Source organism: Rana temporaria, chromosome 1, assembly GCF_905171775.1.
Source record: "Rana temporaria chromosome 1, aRanTem1.1, whole genome shotgun sequence".
Taxonomy (NCBI): Eukaryota; Metazoa; Chordata; class Amphibia; order Anura; family Ranidae; genus Rana; species Rana temporaria.
Genome location: NC_053489.1, coordinates 179,920,186 through 179,933,195, shown reverse-complemented (window position 1 = coordinate 179,933,195; position 13,010 = coordinate 179,920,186). Strand labels below are relative to the sequence as shown.

Here is a 13,010-nt window from a genome sequence, read left to right as displayed (position 1 = left end):
CGGGACAGAACATTGTCGGCCTATAGCAAGAAGTGCCTGATCAGGACCTTCATGGCAGGATCACCAGGTGTGATTTGAACAAAAGCTGTGCATTTAAAAATATTTTAAAAATGATTTGAATGTGTTGAAGATTAAATGAGATTTTAGTGATTTGGGTTACAAGCCTTTTAACAGAAAATGCCTAGAGAAAATAAGTCTAGAAATCAGCTCATTTTGTGTGAAAAAAAATAAAATAAAAAAATCCCCGTTCTGTTAGTTTTAGCCGGAAGAAGTTATTTGATGGTGGAGCTAGATCAAGTGCAGTTAGGCTAATCTATTGTATAACAATGTGTTTCAAAGCATTCAGCTTTTTCCTGGGGACCAATGCAGTAAGCAAACTCAAACCTACTCTATAGCTGCCCACACTGTGCCATTCTGGAAGGTGGGGAGTGGCAGCCACACTAGTAGCCAATCAGAATGATGATTATCCATTCAATAACTGGGAATTTGTTCTGGACTGTGATGCACTGGAGGCTGAGAATCTGGGTGTGTTATGGGATAGGAGTACCCGGGTTACACAAAGTGTTACAAGTTCTCTGGCACATGCATTACTTTTGTGTGTTTAGCTGCTTGCCTGGAGTTCAGCTATATTTTTAGTAAGTCTTTTTTTTTGTGCAAAAAATATCAAACGTTTGGCATGATATAAAGCAGGGTTTGACAAATTTGCTATGAATCTAGGAGCCAGCTAAAAAAGTTAGGAGCTAGAAAACGCACCCCGTCCCGACGAGCTTGCGCGCAGAAGCAGCGCCCGCATATGTAAACGGTGTTCAAACCACACATGTGAGGTATCACCGCGATTGGTAGAGCGAGAGCAATAATTTTAGCCCTAGTCCTCCTCTGTAACTCAAAACATGCAACCTGTAGATTTTTTTAAACGTCGCCTATGAAGTTTTTAAAGGGTAAAAGTTTGTCGGCATTCCACGAGCGGATGCAATTTTGAAGCGTGACATGTTGGGTATGAATTTACTCGTCGTAACATTATCTTTCATAATATTAAAAAAAATGGGGATAACTTTACTGTTGTCTTATTTTTTAATTAAAAAAAGTGTAATTTTTTCCCCAAAAAGTGTGCTTGTAAGAGCGCTGCGCAAATACGGCGTGACAGAAAGTAGTATTACAACGATCGCCATTTTATTCTCGAGGGTGTTAGGATAAAAAATATATCTAATGTTTGGGGGTTCTAATTAGAGGGAAGAAGATGGCAGTGAAAATAGTGAAAAATGACATTAGAATTGCTGTTTAACTTGTAATGCTTAACTTGTAATACCAACGGCTCACCACCAGATGGCGCCAGCTCACACAAGGAAGAACTGGGGACTTCACAAAAAAAAAAAAAAAAAAAAAAAAATTTTTTTTTTTTTTTTTTGCCCACCTTCCAAACCAAGTCGCCAGGAGGCTATTTCTAGTCGCCCTGGCGACCGGGATTTGTCGAGCCCTGATATAAAGAATTATGGGTAACCAGAACATGTGATTGTTAATCAGTTCACAGCTACTCCTTCTCTTTAAAGACTATGAACTAATCATGTCTCCCCCTTGCTTGTAACATATACTGTATATACCATAGAGCAGTGATGGCGAACCTTGGCACCCTAGATGTTTTGGTACTACGTTTCCCAAGATGCTCCACTATACTGCAGAGTGTAAGAGCATCATGGGAAATGTAGTTCCAAAACATCTGGGGTGCCAAGGTTCGTCATCACTGCCATAGAGGCTCACTTGTACCTGGGCATATACCCTCTGTGCGCCAGATTTCTCCTGCCTATTGTAAGCTGCCAAGTATGGCTGTCCATTGAGATGAATTAAGTGGTGTGGCTGTACACGGTTATGTGCCGCAGGGTTGCCTAAAACACAATGCATGGGCTGTATGGTCTGAGTGCACACTATCGGTATTCAGAGCGTACGTCTATTCACATGCAGCTGTGCACACTGTGCAGTCCTGGATCAAGCCTAATATATGAAACACGGGGAACCTGATGAGAGCCAGGGACTTGTGCACTTCTCCTGTATCATTTGTGGTCCCATTTATGTGGTCTTTTTGCTAATATTCTTGTTCTCTGTAAAATACTTCTAGTAAACAATCTTTACAGTGATTATTATGTGATAGGAAACTAACTGTATTCCTCTGTTGCAGGTGCTGTGATAAAAGATTGTGGATGCGAATTGATTTAAACCACTGCAAATCCATAACTCCTCTTATGCTCAGTGGGATCATCAGGAGGCAGCCGGTGTCCTTAGATTTAAGCTGGACGAATATCTCGAAGAAACAACTAAGCTGGCTCATGAACCGGCTCCCAGGTACTACATTGCCTAGCTTGAGCCCAAATCTGTGTGACGTAACTTTACCTATATAGTTTGGTCACTTGCTCAAAATGGAAAGTTTTTTTTTTTTCTCTATAATATATATTTTTTAATCGAGTTGGCTCCAACAGATTTTTGTTGCTGTTTGTGTCATTGAAGAGCTTTACTCTCATATACTATCCAGAGAGGTTGAAGCTTTTTTTTGTGAACCTTAAAGTGGAGTTCCACCCAAAAGTGGAACTTCAGCTTCTTTGTCTCCTCCTCCCCTCCCGGTGCCACAATTGGCACCTTTCGGGGGGAGAGGGGACAGGATATCCGGTCTTTGACAGGTATCCTTTCCCACTTCCGGAAGTCCGGGCCGCAGCTTGTGACAACACCGTGGGGCTCCCTCCTCCTCTCCCTGTGGCCGGGCCAGTAGAAGAGAGGAGCGGGGACTCGCGCATGTGCAATAGGGTTATGGCTACACTGCCGGGTACCCTTACCCACAATGGCAGCGACAGCGGGTGCCGACATCGCTGAACAGGTAAGTGTCCTATTGTTAAAAGCCAGCAGCTGCAGTATGTGTAGCTGCTGGCTTTTAATTTGTTTTGGGCAGAACACCGCTTTAACCACTTTGCAACGGGGCCATTTCTGACACTTTACTTCTACATGTAGAAACCTTTTATTTTTTTTTCCCCCCGCAGAAATCCCTCAGGAAACCCAACCCCCCCCCCCCCCGCAAGACAAAGGCATAATGAGCTAGTATACATAGCACACTAGCTCATTATGAATTACTTGCCTTACATCGAAACCCCCTCAGTGATCCTCGTCTCCCCCCTCCGGCGGCGACATCTCTCCCGAAGTGACTTCTGGGTATCGCGGGCTCCGGCGCTGTGATTGGCGTCCCTCCAGCGCATGGGCACGGGAGCTGCCGTGAACGGCACACAGACTGAAGCAACAGCACATAGGTGCCATTGCTTCAGTTTGCCCCAGTCTGCATGTGCCGATGACATTGGCACATTCAGGGGACAGGGGATATCTCCTAAACCGTGCAGGTTTAGGAGATATATTGGGTAGCTACAGGTAAGCCTTAATATAGGCTTACCTGTAGCATAAAGTGGTCTGTAAGGGTTTACAACCACTTTAAGAAACAAACAAAACCAAAACACTAAACTTAGAACAATTTTTTTTGTATACTGTAAAAGATGAGGTTACACTGAGTAAATAGATACCTAACATGCCACACTTTAAAATTGTGTCTGCCCGTGGCATGGCGGTGAACTGCGGTGCTTAAAATTTTCCATAGGCGATGCTTTAAATGCTTTTACAGGTTACCAGTTTAGAGTTGTACAGGAGGACTGGTGCTAGAATTATTTCTCTCGCTCTGACGTTCACGACAATACCTCACATGTGTGGTGCAATCATTGTTTACATATGCGCGTCGGAGTAACGTATGCGTTCGCGTGTTTGCGTTAGGACAGGGGCGCTTTAAAAATGTATTTATTTTTCATGCTAACTTTAGTGCGATCACAAGGTATGAACAACATTAGACTATTATACCCCAAATCTCTCCTCTGGCCTACCATGTGGCCGATCAGACACTGATCGGTCTGATCGGCTGCTTTCCTGGTCTCTGGTGGCCAGGTAAACAAAGGGGCGGCAGGCACCGAGAGAGTGGAACGGTAGTTCTTCTTTCTCTGTACGGGGCAGCCATTGCCCCCGGGTACCGCAATGGGACAGGAGAACACGGAGAGGCGGCGGTGGGAGGGATCCCCGTCCGCCACCTGCAGAAGTGATCGAGTGGCTAATTTCAGAATAAAAATGTGTTTGTTAGAAAACAGAAGTGTCGATGGGCTTCAATACAAGCCTGAAAGCTTGGAGGGCACAGAAAACATGTGGTGTTCGTTTGCATTTTAATAGCCTGCCAATCTGGGAATCTGAGATTAAATCGTTGTTTGGTACATACAAAAACTAAACTGATTTTCCATAAAAAAAATTACAGGTCAGAGGTCTTTTGAAATATTTTTGCATTGACAGACCATTGTAGTGCGTGTTATTATTTAGCATTTATGCTGTTGTAGCTTTTGGAATGTTTGGTATTTCTCTTTAATGAAACTTGACCATTTTTCTTCTTCCTATTCTCCTCAGCTCTAAGGGATCTGAATTTATCAGGCTGTTCTTGGATTGCCGTATCTGCACTTTGTAGTTCCAGTTGTCCATTGCTGAGATTGCTCAATGTTCAGTGGGTAGAAGGATTGAAAGATGCACAAATGAGGGATCTCTTGTCTCCTCCAACCGATAACAGACCAGGTATGGCTCAGCCAGTTCTACTACTTCATTTAAAAGGATATTGACATACATTTTTAGCCAACGGTGTATAATTGTAAAAAAAAGTAGTCGATGAGATCTTATGTCAGGCTGTTGACTGGTTGCTCAAGTTGGCTTAAATGATTTACTGGATAACACGGGCTACAGAGTTTGTGGGATCTCATTGTTCCCGCAATTTACCAGTTTTCTTTTACTTGTAACATTTTGGAGGGTGGACTAAATGTTTGCATATGGTGTAGACCAGGGGTGTCCAAACTTTTTTCAAAGAGGGACAGATTTGATGAAGTGAACATGCTCGAGGGCCGACCATTTTGCCTGACATTCTTTGAACCATTAAAATTCTGTCTAAGCGTTCGTCCAAGCACTAATACACTGCCCAGCAAGAATTATCTTGCCTTTGTGGCTGTGTGTGGTGAAGAGATGAGCTTGGGCGTGTTATTTGGATATACCATATTTATCGGCGTATAACACGCACCTTCACTTTAATAAGGAAGTTTCAGGGAAAAAAAACACTACATTTTAAATAAAGATCTGTGACGCAAAATAAGGGTCAGTGCTCATCAATGCAGTCTAATCAGTGCCCATCTGCAGCCTCACAAGTGCCATGAATGTAGCCCCACCATTGCCATGAATGCAGCCTGATCCATGCCCATCTGCAGCCTCAAAGGAGACAGGACAAGTGCCAACACATTACATACAGGAACATTTGTTTTCTCTGCGGCCTCTTTATTATTATTATTATACAGGATTTATATAGCGCCAACAGTTTGCGCAGCGCTTATATAGCGCCATTTAATACAAAGTCCTGCCTCCTATGATGGACAGAACAGTAGTCCAAAGGCAGCGCATAAGACTGGACTTCCTATTACAGAGGCTGCCGTGTAAACAGGAAATTCTCCTGTATGTACAGCACTCGCTCCGTCCCCTCCCTGTTCCCTCCAAGGCAGCCAGCATATATATCTTTTGTGGCCCCAGCTCTCTGGGCTTCCTTGGGGGCCACAATAGTTATACATGTCCAAATTACCAGGTGGGCCATTCAAAACTGGAATGCGGGCCGAACTTTGGACATGCCTGGTGTAGACTGATCAGTATTGCATCAATTGCTACGATAAAAACTATTAAATTGTCCTGTCGCTATATTAAAGAGGAGTCCCACGCCCACGAAAAAATTTAAGTCAGCAGCTACAAATACTGTAGCTGCTGCCTTTTTAATATTGGGGCATTTACCTGTCCTGGGTTCCAGCGATGTCAGCACCCCAGCCGATTTTCAGATTGGCTCTCAGGTGCTTCTGCTGCCAAGGGTAACTGGCAGCAGTGAAGCATTTTGGCTACACAGCCGGTTCCTTACTGCGCATGCGCAAAGTGGGCTGCACTTTCTAACTGGCCAGGAAGAAGGGGGCCAAACCTCCGAGGGATGGTGCCGCGGCACAGTCTCCCAGAATTTGGGAAAGGTACCTGTCAAAAACAGGTACCCGCTCTCCCCTCTAAATGGTGCCAAATGTGGCACCGCAGATAAGCGGAGGTTCCACTTCTTTAAACATCCCTGCAATGTACACAATACATAATACTAGTATGCTTTCAAACTCATTCTTCTCCCCTCATCCAGCGTGCTCCCATCTTCAGTGTGGGCATCTGAAGCCCAGTCATTGTTCCTTCCGGGATACAGTGCTGCTGACTGCCCAGCATACAACGCAACAACAGTCTGGTTGCCCCTTTTTAAAAATGGCACTTATCTCCGCCTGGCATTGCGTAATTTCCGGTTTGGAAATACCGTGATTTTACAAGCGGAGACTGCCCATTGACTCCTGGGATTGATGACACATATTCCAGGAGCTAATGGGCAGGCAGAAACTTTATGCTTGCCAAATAGAGTAAACAGCCATAAAAAATAAATAAAAAAAGTTTAATTTAGTAATTTTACATGCGATCACGAACGCGGTGGAGCAAAGTTTAAAAAGCGGATGGAATTCTGCTTTAACCACTTGCCATCTGCTTTCAGACAATATCGAATTTTTTTGAGAACTTTTGAAACTGTCACAAAGTCCCTGGAGAATAAAATGGCTGGAGTTGTAATTTTTTTTTATGTTGCATGATTTCTGAGCAGCCGTTTTGTTAATGTCAGAAGAAAAAAAAAACCTTTGTTTTAGTGCACAGGAACACACTATAATACCCACATTTTTGGTAAAATATAAAAGATGATGTTGCACTGTGCTGAGTAAAGACATAACTTAAAAATTGCGCACACCAGTGGGATGGCGACCAACGATAGTACATTAAAATATCCATAGGGGATGCTTTAAAAGCCTTTACAGGTTACCAGTATAGAGTTGAACAGGATACCTCATCTGTGGTGCGATCGTCGTTTTACATATGCGTGTGGAACTTACGTTCGCAGGGGGAGGGGAACCCTATTTTATTTAAATGTTTTTGTTACACAGTCTCTTTTTTTTTATTATTATTTTTTAGATTGAACTTTTATTGCGATCACAAGAGATCGGTTTGATCGGCTGCTTTACAAGCCATTGACGGCTTGTAAAAAAGCAAACAAACCCGAAGTGAAAAAATCCTTGTTGCTTCAGGTTTCTGACAGCAGACGAGGAGGAACTAACAGATGTTCACCAGTCTTTACAGTGCAGCAGATGGGACCGGTTGCATTGATCTCGAAAGCTGGCGGGAGGAGAGGGGGCCTCCTTCCACCACCTGTAAAAGTGATTGGGTCCAGAAAAATGTGTATATCCAGGGCGCTCCAAGAATTTTAATCCTGACAGATAAAGTCTGTGTTGGAGAGGGTAGCAGATCTTCACACACTTTAGGCAGCACTCAGGGAGACAAGCAATCTCTAATGGGAACAGAAAAACAAACAAGGCGCCTCTAAGTGCAGAAATATAAAACTTTTAATATCCCCTAAAGGGGTTAAAAACACTTACAAGATGGTGGATGAAGCAGGCATGTAGCAGGTAAGTGTGTCCAGAAGATGTTCCAGTGGCAGGGCAGTCCCAGTCTGATGATAAAACTTCCAGGGAAGTCCACAAGATAACAGCCAATTTGTGCTGTGAGTGTTTAGGAAACACAATGGTGATGGAGCCTGGGGATGATGTCAGAGGAACGAGACAAAAACCAGCATGGAACACAAACAGGAAGAGCCAGTCACTGGCTGAAGAAGGAGCCAATGAGCTGTTCCGAAAGCATCCCGCCTCTATGACACACTTCCTGCCCTCTTCCTGTTTGTGTTCCATGCTGGTTTTTGTCTCGCTTCCTCTGACATCATCCCCAGGCTCCATCACCATTGTGTTCCCTAAACACTCACAGCACAAATTGGCTGTTATCTTGTGGACTTCCCTGGAAGCTTTATCATCAGACTGGGACTGCCCTGCTACTGGAACATCTTCTGGACACACTTACCTGCTACATGCCTGCTTCATCCACCATCTTGTAAGTGTTTTTAACCCCTTTAGGGGATATTAAAAGTTTTATATTTCTGCACTTAGAGGCGCCTTGTTTGTTTTTCTGTTCCCAAAAGTGATTGGGTGGCTGTAGAGCCACATGGATCACTTTTGCCAGAAAGACCATCGCCTGCTGTAAAGAACAATACTGGGATCATGGCTGTAGCTGCAGCCATTATCCTAATGTCACCACTCCCATACAAGGACATATATACAAGTACGGAAGCGGTTTAAAAGACTAAAACCATTTCCTGCAAAGAAGAGGGTAAATACTTGCCTTTTCCACTGCCCATGTTTCAGGCTTTTATTTTCAGCTACAGTTGCTGAACATTCTGCAGCATCTGACACTTCATGCAGTGTCAGATTCCTGGTCCCCCTGCTTCATGCCATGGTTCCTCCCGCTGGCCTCTGCCGCACTGCTGTGTCCTGTAGTGACACAGTGACCTGGAGAATTCATCACACCACATAGAGGAGGACCAGGAATCCAGTACTCTGAGGGGCTGGAAGCTGAAAACTTTTCAGTAACTGTAAAAGAGCAAAAAACTGCAGCACAGATAGTGGGACAAGAAAGTATTTTTGGCGTGGGTGGCTGAATAGATAAGTATATTAACTTTTTTCTTGGGGGGGGGGGGGGGGGGGGGATTGTTTTTTATATATAACGACGGTTATTTTAAATGGTTTCTAAGGCTTTGCTTTCTACACAATATTTGCTTTCTTTTAGGTCAGATAGACAACCGTAGCAAATTGAGGAACATCATAGAGCTTCGTCTAGCAGGACTGGACATTACAGATGCCACACTGCGCCTGATGATTCGACACATGCCTCTTCTTTCCAAACTGGACCTGAGTTACTGTAACCACGTGACTGATCAGTCCATTAACCTGCTCACTGCAGTGGGTACATCTACCAGGGATTCTCTGTCAGAAATTAATTTATCAGGTAAATAGTGCCACAGATCAGAAAGAAGGTGACAGCTTTTTTATGTCTTAAGAGTAGACCATGGGTGCTCAACCTTTGGTCTTCCAGTTGTTACGGAACTACAGGTCCCATGGGGCCTCTGCCATTGGGAGTCACGCTTGTAACTGTCAGCAACTTGCAGTGCCTCATGGAACTTGTAATTTCACAACAGCTGGAGGGCCACAGGTTGAGAACCCATGGTCTAGACCAGTGGTTCTCGACCTTCTGGTGCCGTGACCCCTTGATAAAATTTCCCAAGTTGTGGGGACCCCGAACAGTAAAATTATTTCTGTAGTGTGGGTTGTCAGCACCCAAGGCAAGACAAGGATTTTCCGCCCCTAACCCACGGATATTTAGCGCTCCCTGAGTCCCTTCCACTTGTACAGTATTAAAAAACCTTATGGTACATTTTAGGATGTCCCACTCTCTTTGCTCTCCTTTCTTTCCCTTTTATCTCTCTCACCTATGCCAAAATCTGAGGTCTCCTCCAGCCCCTCCCACTTTACATCCCTCACCAGTTAGCTGACCTCTAGTCTCTGTCCCCCAGCTATGCCGTGAACTGAATGGGTTGCTGCGAAGAGGCTGAGTGGGCAGCCGCGGGCTCCAGCAACAGCCCAGCTGGGTGGCCACAGGCTCCAGGGACAGCCTGGCTGGGTGATTGCAAAAAGGCTGGGAGAGTGGTGCAGGCTTCAGGAATCATCATTTGACCCCCGAAGGGGTCCCGACCCCCAGGTTGAGAGCCACTGGTCTAGACGTACTACACCAGAAATTGCCATAGATTTGCTCTAAAAATGCAAATTATGCTACTTTTTATTTTGTTTTTTTTAAATGCATTTTTTGTCTCTATTGCCCATTTTTTAAATTACCACTTTATCTTTCTTTTCAGACTGCAATAATGTTACAGACCAGTGCCTGACTTACTTTAAACGCTGTGGCAACATCTGTCTGATTGACCTCAGGTACTGCAAGCAGGTCACCAAGGAAAGCTGCGAACAGTTCATTGCCGAAATGTCAGTAATTGTACAGTTTGGACAAACAGAAGAAAAGCTTCTTCAAAAGATTAGCTAATGTAATGGGAAAATAAAATACTTTCCTTCAAGCTGCACCTGAAAGACAATATTGGCCTTAAAAGTAGAGAGGTTTGAGGTTCACCTCTGAAATGTCACATTTTCATCCAATGGTTTCTCCAGCACCGCAAACACCAGCTGTTAAAGGTTGACACTGGAATAAGGGTTTGACCTTTCAAGGACTTTTTTTTTTTTTTGACAAATCCAAGGGAATGCGCTTGGTAATGTTTATTGTATTGGCTCTTAAACTGTTCAACTTCCGAGCTTTGTGTGTCTTTAGAAGTGGACCATACAGAACACGGAAGCCTTCCAAAAGCTGGTGAAAAAAAAATACTTTGTCATAAATATTTTTCTACACGTCTATTTGAAAGTTATATTTGCAGTGTATGATACCGGTGTTCTTTTCTGGGGGATATATAATATAGGTATAAGGAGAACTGCCAATTTTTCCATGTACAGTTACTGAAGGCAGTGATACCTTATTAATGAGCCCACATTGTGACCACTTCTAAAGCATGTTTAAATTTGCTTTTTTTTTACATGAGACATGTGCATGCTGAGCAAACATTTACGTTTCTTTGTTTGACACGCATCCTCTCTGCACACAAAGATCCAGCATCGCATGATTTGTGGCCTGTTGAACAAACTTCTTGTTATGCAGGGCAAACTAACCAGGCAGTCTCCACTAATGTGCCATTGGACAACACGTCCAAAACGTAAGGCCCGACAGTAACATACTTGCCTTCAGAAGTGCCATTGTTGTAAGGTGTTGTTCTTGTAACCAGTTTAACTTCTAGTTTAACTGTTCACAGGACATAAAAAAAATGTTTACCATCATTTCCTGGCTACAGATTGTAAAAAAAAAGAAGAAAAAAAAAATAGAGCCAGATCAGGTACAAAGAAGAATTTGGGTCTCTTCAATCACCACTTGTAAATCTCCTTTAGTAAAAGAGATGCCCCTTGCACTGGAAACTTAAGAATGGGGTCATCATTATAAAGGGAGATTGAACAGGTAAATGCATTTACACCAATGCATTACAAGCCTATCCTACTCCAAACCCACGGAGTCAGATGTATACTTTTTTAATGTAAGTAATGTTGTTGGATTTAAAGTGTATCATGTTTATTTATGGACACATTTATTAAATTGTTTTACTAAATGGTCTGTCTTATTATTGTGAAACTGGCATTCAGGGTGATGATTAAGGGCTTATGTTCGTAGATCTTGAGTACCATGAGTTAAACACCTACCTGCCCAAAACTTAACCCTCTAACCCTGTGGTCCCCAACCTTTTTAGCACCAGGGACCAGCTGCGTGGACGAAAATTGTGCCAAGGGTTGGGGTCGGCACACGGGGGGGGGGTAAGCGATTTTTCATGGGCAATTTGTCAGCGCATAATTTATATTATTACATTGTAGTATGAAATGGTTCAACTCACCATAATGCAGAATCCGTGGGAGCACTGAGCGTGTCACTTGCCACGTCGCATACCACCAGATGCGGAATGTCACTTGCCACGTTGCCTATCACCAGATGTGGAATGTCACTTGCCACCAGATGCGAATTGTCACTGCATTGGTGGCAGCACTAGTCCATGTGGTGGGTGCCAAATTAAAGCAGAAGAGCGGTGATGCGGGGGGCGGTGAGAGATGTCATCTCTCTGATCCCTGTGCACTTCCGACATTGAGGCTGAAAGGGCAGAAGAGCAGCGATGCGGGGGGCAGAGAGAGATGATGTCATCTCTCTAAACCCCTGCGCACCTCCGACATTGACGCTGAAAGGGAGAAAGAGCAGGAATGCGGGGGGCGGAGAGAGATGTCATCACTGCTTGCCCGCACGCTCGCTTATCTTTTCCACCTTATATCCCAGCCGCCCGGCTATCTCATACCGCCCGCACCCGCGGCCCGTCTGTAGTAAGGCCACGGCCCGGTAGTTGATGACCCCTGCTCTAACCCATTTAGCATTTTTTATTTATTTTTAATATATCTGTTACTCTCCTGAACGTAATTTACAGGTGCTGGGGCCTGGTAATCCAGCACTGCAGATGTGCTCACACAGTCAACCTGTCCCCTTGCACTGACATCATGACTTCGGTCCATCTTCTTGATCCTGGAATGTCCCTGCCACTAGACAGCGATTGAAGTGTCTGTGTGTAGCCGCCCCTGAAGGACCCTGCCTCCTGTGCTCAAAAGAGAGAAGATTTGGGACTGCAAAACCACATGACCATCCTGACATGTCACATATCTAGTCAACCGTATAGTTTTTGTATAACAGTTAAAGGAGAGGTATAGCCAAAGCTTTTTTTTTTTGTTATACTTTATCTATGAATTACAGGAGTGCAGTTCTGTACTCCTGTGACCCCCTCTGTCGTATGACATCACAGATCTGGTCCAGGCTCTGAAAAGATCCTGATCATATGGTTGGGATCTGCCCAGAAGCCTGGACTGGCAGCTGGCTCAGCTTCTCAGCGGTCCACTGAGAGCCTAAGACCCCATATACACTATACAACTTTTGTTGTCTGCTTTCCTTTAGATTTACCAAAACCATGTAGTGCAAAGGCCTGCCTGATTACATACAAAATGAAACTCTTAAGGTTCAACCTCATATTATATGGTTTTGGTAACTCTAAAGGAAAAAATCCTAAAGAAAATTGTATAGAGTGTATCCAGCCCAGAACATCCAACCGCCCCAGGACAATAGCAAACATTTTCGGCAAGATTTACCAGAAATTCTATCTTTAGAATTCTTCCAGGACAGCCATGCGAGGGATGATTTGGTTCCACTTTCTTAAGGAAGCATAAGGAAACACCCCTCCCACCCTCTAGGCCCTCAGATGAGTTTGGAGTAGACTACCACCACAGGAAACGGAGTGAAAAAAATTCAAATACAAACTATAG

At 44.0% G+C, this 13,010-nt stretch overlaps 1 protein-coding gene across 5 annotated transcripts in view; it reads left to right on the top strand.

Moving 5' to 3' along the window:
• KDM2B (lysine demethylase 2B) overlaps positions 1-10,990 on the top strand; it is a 199,085-nt gene extending 188,095 nt beyond the window's left edge. For all 5 annotated transcript variants that reach the window (XM_040346897.1, XM_040346913.1, XM_040346888.1 and 2 more), the window contains 4 exons: positions 2,171-2,334; positions 4,465-4,626; positions 8,809-9,027; positions 9,932-10,990. In XM_040346897.1, coding sequence (XP_040202831.1) covers positions 2,171-2,334; positions 4,465-4,626; positions 8,809-9,027; positions 9,932-10,113 — 727 coding nt within the window. In that variant the 3' untranslated portion in view covers positions 10,114-10,990. The remainder of the gene's footprint in view (positions 1-2,170; positions 2,335-4,464; positions 4,627-8,808; positions 9,028-9,931) is intronic.
• The last annotated feature ends 2,020 nt before the right edge of the window (positions 10,991-13,010 follow it).